The 19,479-nt window shown below is 37.6% G+C and overlaps 1 protein-coding gene across 2 annotated transcripts in view; it reads left to right on the top strand.

Annotated features, from left to right (window-relative positions):
* THEGL (theg spermatid protein like) overlaps positions 1-19,479 on the top strand; it is a 56,917-nt gene that overhangs the window by 13,546 nt on the left and 23,892 nt on the right. The window contains exons 3-5 of one of the 2 annotated variants that reach the window (XM_047856201.1): positions 6,258-6,323; positions 14,525-14,653; positions 16,912-17,049. In XM_047856201.1, coding sequence (XP_047712157.1) covers positions 6,258-6,323; positions 14,525-14,653; positions 16,912-17,049 — 333 coding nt within the window. The remainder of the gene's footprint in view (positions 1-6,257; positions 6,324-14,524; positions 14,654-16,911; positions 17,050-19,479) is intronic. The other variant, XM_047856202.1, reaches the window with a different exon arrangement.

The raw sequence follows: 19,479 nt of genomic DNA, 5'->3' as shown, positions 1-19,479 counted from the left end.
AATCATATCCCCATCGTCTAAAAAGATTATTGTTAAACAAATATGATGTGCCTGATTGTTATGAAAGAAAATATTCTCTGAATATAAACAACATAGTTAAATGTAGAAGAGCATTTTGACTGAGAAAATTGTTTGTATTAATCACTTCAGACCTGTAATCATTTCCATAATTATTGTTATATTAAGGTATATTTATTGTTCTGCACCTAAGGTAAGGATTTCAAAAACTTTCTGAGCTGTTGGCAAGCCATAGGAGATTAATAATCAATGAAGACATGGGACAGCAATGTAATCCTCATTTAAAAAAAATCTGCCTTCAAACGTGAAAATCCTTCCACCACTTTCTTTCGTTTCTGCACAGGACAATGACTGGACATTGTGAGGTAATGCAAGACATGAAAGATGGGGGAAGCCTGTGTTAAGATGAAGAGATAGGTTAGAGATGTAGCTGTGGTGACATAATACACAAGAAGTGAATGAAGAGGACGGATGTTAGTCAGACCTCCACACAGAAGAAGCAAATGTTAATGAGATTATTTCCAATTGAAGTAACAACCCAATTAAAGTGTCTATAGGAATAAACTAGGAAACTGTCAGTCTATAAAGTGACACATTAAAAAAACATTATTTAGCTAGTGAAGAAAAAGGTAGCGAGGGAAAACTTGGCTTGGAAGTGATGATGGAAGCCAGAAGCTAACTTGTTTTAAAAGATTAATGTATATAAAATGTTTTGTCTGCAACTCTGGCTTTCTTTTTCCTCCACCTAGCCACCCTTTCTGGAAAGCTGGCTCAGGCTCTCTCGGCAGGGCTTATGCAGTGCTTACATGATGAAGCCCTTCTTCTGTTGAATATGGATGTAGATTTTTTTTTTTTTCCTGGCAATGGACAGTATCTTCATTGTTTCTAGATATTAAAAGGCATGACTTGGGGGTTGCATCTTATCAATTATATAGCTGATCCCAAAAATTTTACCACCAAAGTACCTTTTAGTTATCTTTATCCATGACCATAATCTCATGTTTTGAAAGATTTTTTTTGTTATTGCTCACAAAACAAACTACATTTGGTAATTTTTTTTAATTAAGGACAGATGTAAGTATTAATCAGTCTCCTATCAGTATGAGGTAACATGGAGATGATATAATTCAGAAACAATTTGGGTATTTGAGGTAGCCTATACTGACTGTGGATAGTGTAGGATGCCATTTGACCTTTTGAAATATTCTAAAGGTTGTGGACTCCCATTATTGTATTTGTGGATCCCTTAAGTATTTGAGAACTTCAGGCTGGGAACTCGAATTAAGCAGCAGAAATTTGAGGGACAAAATGCAGATAGGTTGCTTGCAATAGCAAAGGGGTAAATTAGAAGGGTCCAGAGTATTAGACATTGGAGAGGAAAGAGTGTGGATGTGGGGTACTATTCTTACAACTTCAAGTCTGTATTTTATCTAGAAACCTCTTCAAGTGATAAAAGCTTACTGATAGTTTACTGATTTTCCTGTATAAGACACTTAAACTAAGTTTATATTTTAAACAATTAAGTACCAATTCAGTTCAACTCAGCGTTGGCCGAGCATTGACTACATACAGAGTTTCATACTAGGTGTTGTGGGTGGGAAAGGAAAAAGGAACTAACGTTTATTGAATACCCACTCCATGGTTAGAAGTTGCTAGGTATGCAACCCTTTGAGTTGGATATAGTTATTTTCCTTTATAGATGAGGCTAACTACGCTGATCACCTATTATTTTTCTGGGGCATGCTTCTTCCCTGGGGCCTTTGCTCTTGCTAATTAACTATTGGAATGGGAAAATCTTTCCTTGAAAAATCTGTATAGCTAGTTATTTTTCAAATATAATCTGATCAGTAATGCCTTCTTTGACCACCCTATTTTAAGTTGCAACCCTCTCCCCACCGCACACTCCTGAAAGCTCAAGGAATTAAATAACTTGCCCATGTGTAAGAACACGGCACTTCATTTTAAAATAATAAAAACCCAGAACCTCCAATATGGATGCTGGAATAATAATTTGTTAGATGAGCAGAATTATTGGATTGAGTGTTCTATGTCCCCAAGATTGGTTGCTGCCAGGACCACACTGGCCTCAAGGAAACTGTCCTACTATTAACACTGTGGCCTGATTTGTGTGCATTGAATCCCTGCTTACATTATTCCCCTAGCATAGCCTAGGCAAGGTGTTAAGGGGCAAATAAGTTGTAATTAAAGGCTGAAGCAATACTAATGAATTAGACAGGGGAACATGGAAACAGATAATCTGATTGAAGGGTTTTTTCCCCTTGCTTCCCCCCACTTTCCTGAAAGGAGCTTCATGATGCATCAGTCACCATTTAATGAGGGAGGCCATGTGTTTCACATAAGGATTTGCCCTCACTGTGTCAGGCCTGAATCCTGCCTGACACCAGGGCCAGGGCTTATTTTAAGACAAAGACCCCACGAAAAAAAAGAACTACAGGCCAATATCTCTAAAGAACATGGGTGCAGAAATTTTCAACACAATACTAGCAAATAGAATCTAACAGTACATTAAAAGAATCACTCACCACGATCAAGTGGGATTCTTTCCTGGGTTGTAAAATGTTCAATATTTGCAAGTCAGTCAACACCACATTAATAAAAGAAGAAATAAGAAGCACAAAGTCCTCTCAGTAGATGCAGAAAAAGCATTTGACAAAATACAGCATCCATTCTTGATAAACATCCTCAACAGAGTAGGGATAGAGGGAACATACCTCAACATCATAAAGGCCATATATGAAAGACCCACAGCTAATATCATCCTCAATTGGAAAAAAATGAGAGGTTTTCCTCTGAGGTCAGGAACAAGACAGGGATGTCCATTCTCACCATTGTTATTTAACATAGTACTGGAAGTCCTAGCCACAGCAGTCAGACAACAAAAAAATAAAAGTCATCCAGATTGGCAAGGAAGAAGTCAAACTTTCGCAATTTTCTAGAAAACCCAAAAGACCCCACCAAAAATTGTTAGAACTGATACATGAATTCAGTGAAGTCACAGAATACAAAATATATGTACAGAACTCTGTTACATTTCTATACACCCATAATGAAGCAGCAGAAAGAGGAATCAAGGAATTGATCCCATTTACAATTGCACCAAAACCCATAAGATACCTAGGAATAAACCTAACCAAAATGGTAAAAGATCTGTACTCTGAAAACTATAGGACACTTATGAAAGAAATTGAAGATGACACACAAAAAATGGGAAAACATTCCATGCTAATGGATTGGGAAAACAAATATTGTTAAAATGCCTATACTACCCAAAGCAATCTACACATTTAATGCAACCCCTATCGAAATACTGCCAGCATTTTTTACACAGCTAGAACAAACAATCCTAAAATTTGTATGGAACCACAAATGACTCTAAATAGCCAAAACAATCTTGAAAAAGAAAAGCAAGGCTGGAGGCATCACAATTCCAGACTTCAAGTTCGTTACAAACCTTAGTGATTAAGACAGTATATGCTACTAGCACAAAAGCAGACGCAGAGATCAATGGAACAAAATAGAAAACCCAGAAATGGACCCACAACTATATGGTCAACTAATATTTGACAAAACAGGAAAGAATATCCAATGGAAAAAAGACAGCGACTTCAACAAATGGTGTTGGGAAAATTTGGCAGCAACATGCAAAAGAATGAAACTGGACCAGTTTCTTACACTATACACAAAAATAAATTTAAAAATGCATGAAATACCTACATATGAGATAGGAAACCATAAAAGTCCAGAGCAGAACACAGGCAGTAACCTCTTTGATATTGGCCCACAGCAGCTTCTTACTAGATGTCTCTGGAGGCAAGGGAAACAAAAGCAAAAATGAATTCCTGGGACTTTATCAAGATCAAAAGATTCTGCACATCAAAGGAAACAACGAACAAAACTAAACGGCTACCTTCAGAGCGGGAAAAGATATATGCAAATGACATATCTGATAAAGGGTTAGTATCCAAAATCTGTAAAAAGCTTATAAAACTCAACACCCAAAAAACAAATAACCCAGTTAAAAAATGAGCAGAAGACATGAATAGGCATTTTTTCAAAGAAGATACCCAAATGGCTGACACATTAAAAGATGCTCAACATCACTGATCATCAGGGAACTATAAATCAAAAAGTACAATGAGATAACACTTCACACCTGCAGAATGGCTAAAATCAACAACACAAGAAACAACAGATGTTGGGGAGGCAGGGAAAGGAGAACCCTCTTACACTGTTGGTGGGAATGCAAACTGGAGCAGCTCCTCTGGAAGAAAGTTTGGAGGATTATCAAAAAGTTAAAAATACACTACCATCCAGCAATTGCACTACTAGGTATTTATAGAAATACTGGTTTGAAGGGGTACATGCACCCTGATGTTTATAGCAGCATTATCAACAATAGCCAAATTATGGAAAGAGCCCATATGTCCACAGACTGATGAGTGGATAAAAGATGTGGTATATTTATACAATGGAATATTTCTCAGCCATCAAAAAGAATGAAATCTTGCCATTTGCAATGATGTGGATGGAGCTGGAGACTATTATGCCAAGTGAAATAAGTGAGTCAGAGAAAGACAAATACCATATGATTTCACTCATGTGGAATTTAAGAAACAAGACAAATGAATACAGGGGAAAAAGAGAGAGAGGCAAACCATAAAGCAGACTCTTAACTATAGAGAACAAACTGAGCATTGCTGGAGGGGAGGTGGGCCGGGGGATGGGTTACATGGGTGATGGGTATTAAGGAGGACAGTTGTGATGAGCACTGGGTGTTATATGTAAGTGATGAATCACTAAATTATACACCTGAAACTAATATTACACTGTATGTTAATTGGAATTTAAACAAAAACTTGAAACTAAAAAAAAAGAAAAGGGTCTGTTAAAGAGTTCAGGCGAATTTTAGGAAGAATGATTTTACTTTTTGTGCAAGAAGTACTTCCTTTGAGTAATTTTCCTGACCTCTTACCTTATTATCCCTTAATTAGACTCCTGAGAGGGATGGAAGTAACTTCTGTTTGATGGAATTGAGCAAGAGAGAACTGGTTCCTTCTGGGTCCAATTTCTTTGGGACCTGTCTATCAATAGGAAGTGATCTTTGTGATCTGTTCTCTGTCACATAGCAAACTTAGCCCCTGCGGGGGGAGGCTTGCAGCTTTGGGGGACAAGTTCAATTCAGGATTGTCAGGGATACATACTACTGTCTTCAGTATCATCTAATCAATAATAGAGAAAGTATTTTTATTCTATTTATCTGACTCCTGTGTCTGTTTTTAGTTAGTTCTTAATTGTGGGCAAAAAAGTGTTGTTATTTGTTAGGACCTTCAAACTCCAAGAAAGTGAATAAATAATTACAATATGAGCTACACACATAGGTGGTGTATTAGTCTGCACAGGATAGGCAATGCTGTAGTAACAAATAAGATACAAAACTCTCAATGACTTAAAGCAATAAACATTTATTTCTCCCTCCTGTCACAGTCCAGTGTGAGATGGCTTGGCCTCTTCTGTCTTTTAGCTATACCATCTAGAATATGTGGCTTACAGAATCACTGCAATAAGGGAAGAAGGGAATGGAGCAGGAACATTGGCCCTGGAATTGATACTGAACACTTCTGTTAAAATTAGACATAACTATTCACATGGCTGTAAACAACTGAAGGGAAGCTTGGAAATATGGAGGAACACATGGGTACTTGGTGAGCACAAACTCTGCTATAGGTAGATTCAGAACAATCAGGGAAGGTTCAAAGGAGCAGAGTAGGGAAGAAAAAGGGTTGAGTGGTACTCAAAGTATACTTTGCCTATTTCATAGTTTTCCCAAAGCCAAATATTCCCTCTGAAATTTGTCTGTATGATCTCTTCAGAATCCAGTGCCATCAAGCCATTTACAAATTAACTTAATATGAGAATTGAGGGTTTTTCCCATTAAGTGTGCGTTTTATCTGGGGTCTTCTGGAGACAATATGCTCTTGGTTTTATTGCAGATTTATTGTCTTTGTTCCAGTATGTATTATATTAGCCATTATTCTAGGAGAGAGAATTTTGGGTCCACAATATTTTTGAATACTTTGAGCTTTCGGTACTCTTCAGATCACATCATATAGTGCTTTGGGTTTTTCCCCCCTAAGATGGGATTTGTTTGAGTAGGAGTCATCTAATATAACCATGTTTGTTAAGCATTTTCTCTGAATTAATCAGCTGGTATTTGTTAGTTTTTTTTCTAGGAAGAGAATCCAAGACCTTTCTAGGCCTAAAAAACAATGGGGAACCCCAGATAGGTAAGACAACATTACATTGTCTTGTTTGTGATGAGTGTGTTCCTTACATTAGATAGGTAAGTATTATTCTTACTTGCCCACTAACTTTGTATCCTAGGTTTAGTCACCTCTCTGCTCAGCTGAATCCACTGAACCAGTATCCTCCCCTCAGTTAAGTCAACATATGGAAGGCTAACCCTAAGTCAGTAGTTCTCAAATTTGTCTGCACATAGAATCACCTGGGGACATATAAAGCACTGATGCCTGGGCCCCATCCCCAGAAATCCTAATTTACTTTGTCTAGGGTGCAGCCCATGCATCGGGAGCATTAAAAGCTCCCCAGATAATTCTAGTAAGCATACAGATTTGAAAAACACTTTGAAAATCTTGTGTTCATCCTTTGGGTTCAACTTTGCTGCTCCTAACACGCTGTCTCTAAGCCTTTGCCTAGAGAACACCTGTTCTCTGAATTTCCAGCCGATTGGACCCACTGTCCTCCTATCCTTGGCCACAGGACTCCCCCTTTTCTTTTTTGGCTCCTGAGTAAAGCCTTAATTTTTTTCCTTTTTTCCTCATCTTTTATTGCTTAAAAGAAAAATAATACATATTATTTTTAAAGCAGTTTTAGGTTTACAGGAAAATTGGCCAAAAGTACACAGAGTTTCTGTATTACTACCCACTCCTCTTGTTCCCCATATTAGCATCTGGTGTTAGTGTGGTACATTTGTTACAACTGATGAAGAAATATTGACATACACTAAAGCCTATAGTTTACATTCGGGTTCAGTGTTGTGTGTTATACAGTTCTGTGGACTTTGACAAATGCATGTCATGTGTTCACCATTACAGTATTATGTAAAATAGTTTCACTGCCCTAAAAATTATCTGTATTCTACCTATTCATCTCTTTCCTTCTGTGCCCCCTTTCCAAAATCCTGGAAACCACTGATTTTTTTTTTTTTTTTTTACTGTATGTATAGTTTTGCCTTTTCCAGAATGGCATAGTTAAAATGATATGGTACATAACCTTTCCAGATTGACTTCTTTCACTTAATATGCATTTAAGATTCCTCCATGTCTTTTCATTGCTTAATAACTCATTTCTTTTTAGCACTAATTTGATTTTCCATTCATCTATTGAAGGATGTGTTATTTCCATCCAATTTTTGGCAATTATGAATAAAGATGCTCTAAACATTGATATGCAGGTTTTCATGTAGATAAAAGTTTTTAACTCGTTTGGGTAAACACCTAGGAATGCAATTTCTGGATCATATGGTAAGAATATGTTTAGATTTGTAAGAAATTGCCAAACAGGGGCGCCTGGGTGGCTCAGTCGGTTGAGCGTCCGACTTCAGCCCGGGTCACGATCTTGCAGTCTGTGAGTTCGAGCCCCGCGTCAGGCTCTGGGCTGATGGCTCAGAGCCTGGAGCCTGCTTCCGATTCTGTGTCTCCGTCTCTCTCTGACCCTCCCCCGTTCATGCTCTGTCTCTCTCTGTCTCAAGAATAAATAAACGTTAAAAAAAAAAAAATTAAAAAAAAAAAAAGAAATTGCCAAACATCTTCCAAAGTTTCTGCCAATCCCACCATCAATGAATAATACTTCCTGTTGTTCCTTCCACATCCTTACCAGGCATTTGGTGTTTGTATTTTAGCCATTCTAAATGTGTGTAGTGGTATCTTTCTCATTGTTTTAATTTGTAACTCTCTAATGACATGATGCTGAGCATATTTCACATGCTTATTTACCATCTGTGTATCTTCTTTGATGAAGTGTGTGTTGAGCTCTTTTGCCCACTTTTTAATTGGGTTATTTGTTTTCTTATTGTTGAAATGTAACAGTTCTTTGTATATTTTCAATACCAATCCTTTATCAGATGCTATATATTCATATATTGAATTCATATATTCATATGAATAATTCATATATTGAATTCATAAAATTCATATATTGAAACCTAATCCTCAGTGTGATGGTATTAGGAAGTAAGGCCTTCTGAAGGTGATTAAATCATGAGGATGGCATATACATGAATGGGATTAATGTCCTTATAAAAGAGAATTCAAAGAACTCCTTACCCCTTCAGCAGTGTGGGAACATAGCAACAACATGCCTGGCTATAAACCAGAGAGCATGTCTTCACCAGGCACCAAATCTGCTGATGCTTTGATCTTGGATTTTCAAACCCCCAGAATTTTGAGGAATAGACTTCTGTTGTTTATAAGCCACCCTATCTATGGTATTGGTGTAGTAACCTGAATAGATTAGGACATCAGATATGTGCCTTGCAAATATTTTCTCCTAGTCTGTGGCTCATCTTTTCATTCTCTTATGAGTGTCTTTTGTAAAGCAAAAGTTTTTAATTTTAATGAAGTCCAGATTATCAATTTTTTCTCTCATGGATCATGTTTTGCTTGTATTTTAAAATGCATTGCTAAATCTAAGATGACCTAGATTTTCTCTTATGTTACCTTCTAGAATTTTATAGTTTTGCATTTACATTTATATCTAAGATACATTTCAAGTTAATTTTTGTGATAGGTGTAAGGTATGTTTCTAGATTTTTTTTTGTATGTGGACGTCCATTTTTTTAGCACCATTTGCTGAAAAGACTGTCTTTTGTCTATTGTATAGCCTTCAATCCTTTGTCAAAGGTTAGCTGACTGTATTTGTGTGGATCTATTTCTGGGATCTCTCTTTTTGCATTGATCTATTTGTCTATTCTTTCACCAATATGATTGTCTGATTACTGTGGCTGATTACTACTGATTACTACTACTGAAGTCAGGTAGTAGCAGTCCTCTGATTTAGTTCTTTTTCAATATTGTGTTGGCTATTCTGGATCTTTTATCTCTCCACATAAACTTTGGAATCAGTTTGTGAATATCTACAAAGTAACTCATTGGGATTTTGATTGGGATTGCACTGGATCTGATGACCAGGTTGGAAAGAACTGACATCTTGATAATATTGAGCCTTTCCACCCACGAACATGGACTCTCCATTTATTTAGTTCTTCTTTGATTTCTTTCACCAGAGTTTTATAGTTTTATTTATATGAATCTTATACATGTATTGTTGGATTTATACCTATGTATTTCATTTTTTTCTGCTCCTAATGTAAATAGTGTTATGTTTTAAATTTTAAATTCCAATTTTTCATTGTTGGTGTATAAGAAATCAGTAGAATTTGTGTATTAATGTTGTATCCTGCAACTTTGCTATAATCTAACATTTTCATTTTTAAAAGGCTTGTTTTTAAACATTAAGAATATAACATGCTTAAATACTCTCTTTTTCATGGACGGGTACATACTCATATACATTGATGAGAGGCATGCACTGATAAGAGATGTGTTAATGAATATTGCTAGAACTGTTAATAATCTTAGAACACTTCTCTCCAACCTGCTCCTTTTCCATTAAAAAAATTTGAAGGAATGATTTAATTAGACAATTGAGCTTAGAAAAGCTAAGTAACCCAGCTAGGGGGTACCCAAATTGGGATTTGAATCTATGTTCATAGCCCACAAAATCCCTTTACTTACATTATATCACAATGGCTGTTTTAGAAAGATGTGGTCCCTTTGATGGCATGGAGAATTAGAGCCAGGAAGATTTATTTGAGGCTATTACAAAATGTAGGAGACAAATAATGAAGGCTTGTCCTAAGAGAGTGGCTTTTAAGGTTACAAGAAAGGTTAAAGTCAGGATAAAGATGGGCAGGACTTAAGTGACAAATGAAGAACCTGAGGGAGAGGAGGAGTCAAATATGATTTCTAGGTTTCTGTTTTTATTTTTATTTTTTTTTAATTTTTATTTATTTTGAGAGAGAGAGTATGTGTGTGCATGCAAGCTGGGGAGAAGCAGAGAGAGAGAGAGAGAGAGAGAGAGAGAGAGAGAGAAAATGAGAGAGAGAATCTCAAGCAGGCTCCACACTGTCAGCACATAGCCTGATATGGGGCTCAAGCTCAGGAATCCTGAGATCATGATCTGAGCTGCAACCAAGAGTCAGTCACTTAATCGACTGAGCCACCCAGGTGCCCCTTTAGGTTTCTGCTTTTAGAAACAAGGTGGAAAATGCTATTACAACTGCAAAAGGAAGCACAAGACAGGTTTGGGAGGAAGGTAGACTTAGTCATGTGGGATGCTTTTGAGACATTCAGTAAGTATTTGGAAGTGTAGATTTAACACTCAGGAGAATCCTTGAGAATTCTTGGAGATACTATTTTGGAAACATCAGTATTTAGTGATGTATTTTTTTTTTTTTTAATATTGAAGAAGAGGGAACCCTGGGGCACATGCCATTGTTTAAATTGCCAAAGAGATACTGCCTAAGGAAACTGAGAAGGAGTAGGCTAGAGAATTAGAAGACAGATGTTAGCTGAACCTATTGTGGTAATCATTTCACAGTACATGCTGTATACCTTAATCTTATACATTGATGTATGCCAATTATTTCCCAATAAAACTGGAAGAGGGAGAGGGAGAGGGAGAGAGAGAGAGAAAGAGAGAGAGAGGGGGGAAATGAATCAGGACAGAGAGAGAGGGCCTCAAAAGCCAAGGAAGAAAATTATTAAAAGAAAAGTGGAACCTTTGAGGATACATTTAAAGAATTTGTGGTTGACCAGACTGACAAAGAAAGATTAGAGACCAACTCATAAATCTTCAAGTACATAAAGCAGTTTATACGGATGAAAGCTAAATAAATATTTGTTATAATAGGAGAAATTATAAGAATTTCAGAACAATCACACTCTGGAAATAGACCAATGAAAGCTGTTTTGTGTTTTCTGATTCTGGAAATAGGTAAGACTAGAGATTTAGCTGTTCAGAAAAGGATGACTGAACACAGAATTCTCCAGAACCCATTCTAGGTCCCTTATTCTAGAATTCTAGGGGTGTAATTGTGCCAGATTTTTGTTATATTTCATAGATCCATCAAACAGGTATGATATGGATAAGAATTCTATGCTCTGGGGTCAAGTCCTCATCATGGACCATAGAAGATTAAACACTATTTCCTTGGTTTTATTAGCTATGTAACAGCTAAACATAAGTGATTTAAAAAAAAATTTTTTTTAACGTTTATTTATTTTTGAGACAGAGAGAGACAGAGCATGAATGGGGGAGGGTCAGAGAGAGAGGGAGACACAGAATCTGAAACAGGCTCCAGGCTCTGAGCTGTCAGCACAGAGCCCGACGCAGGGCTTGAACTCATGGACCGTGAGATCATGACCTGAGCTGAAGTCAGACGCTTAACCGACCAAGCCACCCAGGCGCCCCAACATAAGTGATTTTTAAATGCTGTCAGAGTAGAGTGAAGAGTCTTCAGCATAATATGTTACTTTGACATTTGGTTATTCTCCCTACCTTCTGATAAACATTGTGTCCACGTTTTTCTCCACTGTACAGTCTCTGCTCTTTCTTTTCCCACTGATCCTTCTCTTTCAGCTTACTTTGAACCAGATCTCCTGCGTTTTACATAATTCTCAATGCTTTTAGTTCATACTATGTGTTTTCTAGTTTTTAATGGCCAAGGTTTCAAGCAGATAATGATCTCATAAGGTTTCCGTTCCTGGGAGGCATCTTGAGGACTATATATTATGAGCCTGGTTTAATTGCTGTGTCTAAAATACCTTTTGCTTTGAATTTGAAACAGTGAATACAAAACCAATATACACACATTAACATTGAACAACACAGGTTTGAACTGGTACCCAGATTTTTTTTTTGATACATACTATAAAATTACTGTAAAATACTTTCTCTTCCTTATCATTTTCCTTTAAAAAATTTTTTTAATGTTTATTTATTTTTGAGAGAGGCAGGGGAGGGGCAGAGAGAGAGGGAGACACAGAATCCGAAGTAGGCTACAGGCTCTGAGCTGTCAGCACAGAGCCCTATGTGGGGCTCGAACTCACCAACCGCGAGATCATGACCCAAGCTGAAGTCGGATGCTTAACTGACTGAGCCACCCAGCGCCCCTCCATATGATTTTCTTAATAACATTTTCTTCTCTCTAGCTTACTTTATTGTAAGAATACAACATATAAGACATATACAAAGTATGTGTTCATTGACTATGTATGTTATCAGTAAGGTTTCTGGTCAACAGTGGGCTATTAGCAGTTAAGTTGTTTGGAAAGTCAAAAGTTGTATGCAGATTTTTCAGCTGCATGGGGGTTGTGCCCCTAACCGCTCATTGTTCAAGGGTCAACTTATATATGTCACCTTTGCTTCCTAATCCCCGGCTCCCTTAGCCTTTCTCACCAGAGCTTTGGTATTTACCCCTAAGATGCTCCTCACTTTTTCTATTACCACTGATACCCTCCTGGCCAAGTCCTATTGTCTTTTGTTTTTGTTTTTGTTTTTGTTTTTCTTCAGTTTCCATTCTTGATGTCTAAGTTATATTTAACACTTTCTTATAATATTTGATGCAACTTGTCTTGCAATCTTCCTCTCCCATTCCATGGTGCTCTTACCTCTATCCACCAAATCTTCTCTTTTGGAAGCATAGTTACTGTCTTCCCCAATGTCACTCCCACTGTGGCCCTCATCACCTGAGGCCCCAACTTCTGCTGTAGCCTCTTCTCCCTGCAGTCATTCTCTCCTCTCCACCCTGTTTCACATTACCATCAAGTGAGTCCCCAGTTTTCACCATTCTTTCATTCATCAAACTATAATGGAACACCTGTCATATACAGCACTAAACTCTCCTAGTGGGATAGCTCCAAAAGATTAAGTCATGTTCCCTCCTTTGGATGAACGTACAGGCTGGAGAGGCAGGCACTCTTTGTCAAAACTGTGGAAGACCTTGTAAGCCATAGTAAGGAGCTGGGACTCCACTGTAAAGTCAGTGGAGACCTTTAGAGTCTTAAACAAGGAGGTGACTTGATCAAATTGGAGTTTAGAAGACCACTCTTGCAGGGGTGTGGACAAAGGAGTGGGGATGATGGGATCTGGACAAGGAAAGCAGCCACGAGGATAAGGAGAAATGGATACATTTAAGCCATATTTAGGAAATGGAATCCACAGAATGTAGGGGATGGGGATATTAATTCATTGATTAATATTTCTAATGGTGACTCTTGCTAATGCTTACAAAGTAGAGAAATAAATATTGTGTACAAAAGTATTGACAAAGTTAAAAAACAGAGCCTTATGTTTTATTTTTTAAGTTTTTACTTATTTTGAGAAAGAGAGCACAAGCATGTGCATGTGTGCACGTGTGCATGAGTGGGAGAGGGGCAGAGAGTGAGGGAAAGAGAATTCCAAGCAGGCATCATGCTGACACAGTGCAGAGCCCAACACGGGTCTCGAACCCACGAACCATGAGATCATGACCTGGGCTGAAATCAAGAGTAGGATGCTTAACTGACTGAGCCACCCAAAAACAGGGCCTTCTAAATAGATAAGCTCAATTAATTGGCAATTTTAGTTATGTGCAAAGTTAGGTTACCGAGGCACCTTCTTCTGACTCCTTGGTGGGGCTTTTAGGGTCTCCTGCCTGCCCCACCCACTGCAGCAATGCTACTTAATTATTTCCCAGCATGACTTTCTGCTTCTGTCCAAATATTGTCTTGACCAATACTGTCTAAACATGCTTTGATCAATATTTGATTATTCCCATTTCTCATGGTTACCCCAACATGGAACATGCCTCATTTCTGGCAATCTGTGCCTTTCACTTTCTTCCTTAAGCCTTTCAGGTGAATTCCACACCGATTCTCCTTTTCTTTTCCCCCTCTGCACAGTAATCATGCCTATTTTACAGACTAAAAAATCTAATGTCAGTAAACATTTAGTTCACTGCCTGGCCCACAGTATTTCAGAAATGGAAGCTATTAATATTACCCTGATACTATTTTGTTTTCTGACTTCCTGGTACAGGGCTCCACCCACAATGGAAGCTCAATGGAGATAGATGGCATGCCCATTTTATGTTGACCTGATTATAAATTACAGTGTTAATTATACGATGGCAGAAACAGAACTCTTTCTAATTTTTGGTCACCATGTTTTAGGACAGGAGGTAAAACAATCTTATTTTAACTACCATAAATAGTTGATCTGTTTCTGATGCCTGGAAACTGTTACATTCTGTAATCAAGATAGTTCTGGAAGTGAAGCAACATCAGTATAGAAGCCACCAAGAGCCATTTCTAAGATATCCATTAGTAGTGAATTCCTTACTATTTGATTTTCTGCTTTTTAATAGAAAACTGTTTTGGGGGAATCAAGATCCTATTCGCCCTGTTTCCCAGTTTGCTTTGAAGGCTCAGCTGACCAAAAGACTTGAGGACCTTGCCCATCCCAAGGAAGTCTCCCACCGATACGTACCTAACAGGTTAGTTAGTGTTTGTGTGCTATCAGGTTACATTAGCAGGAGTCCATAGGGAAAATGACACAGAATCTAGCCATTTTATCTGAAAATGATAAATTGTCCAAACTATAGTAGAAAATTATTGAGGATTAAGGATTCTATGTATTTCCTAATCTGATTCTACAGTAAAACTTTTCCAGAGCAAGATTAATATTAGCCATTATAAACTTGTATTATACTGTATAATGTTTTAGATTACCAGGATTTTGAGTTTTTAATAAAGTGGTAGTATTACAGCAGGGTATGTACCATATATAACATTGTTGTACATGAACTATTTATACATGCAACTTTTCGTGGATTTTGTATACCACCCGTGGGCTTGATTACCATTAATTAATTACTACATGTGAAGGTTAGAATATTGTTAAGGCTTTTGATACCCATTGCCAGTTTGTTTTTAATGCATATTTGTTGAATGACCAGGCCTTCTGTTGGTTGGCTCTTTGAGGGAAGACTCTGGAGCAAGGGAGGGAATGGACTCAAGTAGTGAGGGAGGTTAAAGTAACAAGAAAAAGTTGAAGATACCATTATTTACCTGAAGTTTGGTTTCCAAGATAATTGATGTGTCCACTTTTCTCTTTTTGAGATACAACTTTAGTCAAAAGTCAGCAAACTTTTTCTGGAAGGGGGCAGATAGTAAATTTGACCATAAAGTCTCTGTTTCAACTACCCAACTCCACTACTGTAGTAGGAAGCAGCCACAGATTTTATATAAACTGAACATGTCTGTCTTCCAATAAAACTTTGGAATTTTTGCATCTATGTTTATGAGGGGGATTATTCTGTATTTTTCTTGTAGTGTCTTTGTGGTAATGTTTTTTCTTGTAATGAATGTCTTTATTCATTTTTGGTAATGCTGTCTTCATAGAATCAATTGGAAAATATATAAAATTGGCATTTCTTGTTTATGTATTTCATAGAATCCACAGTGAAATCATCTGCGTCTGGAGTTTTTGAGTAGGATGGTTTTTAATTATAAATTCAATTCACGTAATAGTTATAGGGCTGTTATAAATTTGTCAAATTAACACTTGTTAAGTGGAGCATGGGGTCACAGTTCAACAACAGATCATAACAGAATTTGAAATAAAGAAGCTTATTACTCACAGATCCTAGAAGAAGTACCCAGCATGCCTCAAGGAGTCACATGGGCAGGTTAGGGCAGAGGGCAGAGAGAGGCAGGACCTGGGGCACATGTCTTATTAGAACCTGTAGGTGGAGTGCTTTGGGTTTCCCAGGCAAAGGCCAGATTCATCAATTCAAACCAAAAGAGCAGGGTGTTGGTAGGCTCCTTGGGAGTCATATCTGAAGGATGCATAAAAGGAAGGCATTGAGGGTCAGGTGACGAGGACTGTTGCTGAAGTCCTATCAGGAATGTATATTTACTTATGCCTCTGTGGACTGTTATCTAGGGCATGTGCTTGTGAGAGGGGCCTGTATCATTTTAAGGTCCCTAGAGGCTGCTTGGCCAAACAAAATGGGTGCTGAGGCAGGAGTACCATGGAGGGGCTTAGTTAAACTCTTGACAAGGGCTATTAAGATTATATTTTTCTGAATGAGCATTGGTAATGTGTATCTTTCAGTTTTAAAATGTGTTGGCATAAAGTTGTTCATATATTCTTTTATTTTCCTTTCACTTACTATCTGTCCAATCTCTAGTGATTGTCTATAAGAGACTAAGAAAGTATTTGGTTTTAAAAGTAGTAAATTTCCTCCTCTCACTAGTGTATTTTTTGGTCTATTTAGAAGATGCAATTTGGGACGCCTGGGTGCCTCAGTTAGTTAGGTGTCCAACTTTCACTCAGGTCATGATCTCACAGTTTGTGGGTTTAAGCCCCTCATCAGGCTCTGTGATGACAGCTCGGAGCCTGGAGCCTGCTTTGGATTCTGTGTCTCCCTCTCTCTCTGCCCCTCTCCCCCTCATGCTCTATCTCTTTCTCTAAAATAAATAACAAACATTAAAAAAAAGAATTTAGAAGATGCAATTTATTTATTACAGAAAATTAATCTGTTTTGGAATAGGATATTAGAAGCCAGCTGAAACTTGATGGCTGCAACTATTTCTGATTTCTTCCTATGTGGAAAATGGCTCAGCAGTAAAGGGGTAAACTGTCATACTTGCTCCTAGGCCTAGAGCTGGAGGTTAGTGTTAAAAATTACTATGATAAGTCTAATTCATATTCACTTCACTCAGTTCTTTTCTCTTCTACAACTTTCAGGGCTCAATATTACTACAGCTGTGGTAGAGAGTCTATAATCTGGGAGGTCCCTTCTGCTGCACTGTTTAGCCAGCCATCCAAAAGGATCCAGAAGCTGGCACTGCCCAACAGATTCAAGAAAGAATATCTATTAAATAGGTAAAGTACCTTGACAATCTCTATAAATTCTAACTTAATTTGGTTAAATCTCACAATATTTTATCTATTTTAGTGTATGTGGTTTTATGAACTAGAAGTCCACTTATGTTCAAAGAATCAGGGTAAAAAGATCAAATATTTGCAGCAATTGTAGGTAATCAGAAGGTTATCATCAGTAATTACATTGGACTCAAATTGTGAAGTTGAACTATGCACTGAACTTAGCATCATTAGTCAGTTAAAAGGAAATATGCAAATGAAAAATCACAAGTTTTTGCATTTTGTAGAATTTGATGTTTCTCTTATGCCTCTGTGACTTTTCAAATGTTGCTCCTTTTGCTTTGAATGATGAATTTCTGCTTGTCTTTAAAAATTATTTTAATGTTTTTGTTTTTGTTTTTTTTTTTTGAGAGACAGAGACAGAGAGAGACAGAGTGCAAGTAAGGAAGGGCAGAGAGAGAGGGAGACACAGAATCTGAAGCAGGCTCCAGGCTCTGAGCTGTCAGCATAGAGCTCAACATGGGGCTCAAACCCACAAACTGCCAGATCATGACCTGGGCCGAAGTCAGATGCTCAACCAAATGAGCCACCCAGTTTCCCCTCTCCTTGTCTTTAAAAGACAATTTTTGGGCACCTGGGTGGTTCATTCAGTTAAGCATCTTGATTTCTGCTCAAGTCATGATCTCACGGTTCATGAGATCGAGCCCTGCATATCGGGCTTTGCGTGGATCCTGCTTAGGATTCTCTGTCTCCCTCTCTCTGCCCCTCCCCCTCAAAACAAATAAAATAAACTTAAAAAAAATTAAGTAAAAGACAGCTTAGGTGATACTTCCATATGGCAGCTAAGATTGTGATATGGTTCTTGGAAAAATGCTAAGTTGCATTAATGGAATATATACAGTGTACAGTTACAGGGAGGTGATGGTCCTAGCCTATACTACTTTAGTCAAGACATAGTAGGTGGATGTTTCCACTTATGGATGTTATTCTTTAAGAAAATGATACTTATGCTAAGTGAAATGTCATACAGAGAAGGACAGATTCCGTATGTTTTCACTCCTGTGTGGATACTGAGAAACTTAACAGAAGACCATGGGGGAGGGGAAGAAAAAAAAATGGTTAGAGAGGGAGGTAGCCAAAACATAAGAGACTCCTAAAAACTGAGAACAAACTGAGGGTTTATGGGGGGTGGGAGGAAGGGGTGGGTGGGTGATTGGGTATTGAGGAGGGCACCTGTTGGGATGAGCACTGGGTGTTGTATGGAAACCAATTTAACAATAAATTTCATATTAAAAAAAAAACAAAAAAAAAAACAAAAATAAATAAAAACATTTTTAAAAATTAAAAAAAAATGATATTAAACTTGAAACTATGCAGAAGGAGCTGCATGATATTTTGAGGCTTCTGGAAATATGTTACCTAAAAAATAGTTAAGAGAAATGACATGGGTAGCTTAGAGAAGAGACCAAGGAAGCAGTGATAGCTGTGTTCAAATATTTAAAGGGTCAGCATCTGAATGAGGAAAAGGAGGTAGAAGTAAAATTACTTTGTGTTGATCCTAAAACTAGATGTAGAACAAGGAATTCACAGAGCAGGAGGTAGCCAATAATGGAAATGTTTACCTGGAAAAATCAACTGCCATCATTCCCACAATCCCTGAAAGTGTTCACGCATAAGCTGGAATTATGACTTTACATGAATTTTAGAAGATTCCTGCATTTCAGGGAGAGATTGAACTGGGTAACTTGAGTCTTTTTCCATCATAGAATCCAGCAAAAGAAGCCCAATTCCTCCTACAAAATTTCATTTCCTTATCAGTTTGTGCAACAAAATCTGCAGATTTAGTTAAAATAGATATATAATTTGTAGTTACATATCTATATTTACTTATTTATTTTTACTTTCATTTTTTCTATATCTATGTTTATAATCCAGAGGAATACTTTAATATTTCACCACTTTTTGAGAGACCTGAATTTGATGTTTCATATAAGTGAAACCCCCTTGGATGCTAAAACTTGCTTTATTTTTAAAAGTTTGTTTCCCTACTTTCTTAAGCAGACGTCTCTGCTACTAAACATACATATAACCTTTGTTCATTGGCTTGAGATCTTTATTATGAACATCAACTATGTACTTCAATACTGAAAACCTCCCAGAAGCTGTTTAAATATGAAGTACAGTTTTTTTTTTAATTTTTTTTTCAACGTTTTTATTTATTTTTGGGACAGAGAGAGACAGAGCATGAACGGGGGAGGGGCAGAGAGAGAGGGAGACACAGAATCGGAAACAGGCTCCAGGCTCTGAGCCATCAGCCCAGAGCCCGACGCGGGGCTCGAACTCCCGGACCGCGAGATCGTGACCTGGCTGAAGTCGGATGCTTAACCGACTGCGCCACCCAGGCGCCCCTGAAGTACAGTTTTTTATTAA

The sequence above is a fragment of the Prionailurus viverrinus genome, chromosome B1 (genome assembly GCF_022837055.1).
Source record: "Prionailurus viverrinus isolate Anna chromosome B1, UM_Priviv_1.0, whole genome shotgun sequence".
NCBI lineage: Eukaryota > Metazoa > Chordata > Mammalia > Carnivora > Felidae > Prionailurus > Prionailurus viverrinus.
This window is presented reverse-complemented; position numbering and strand designations above follow the sequence as displayed.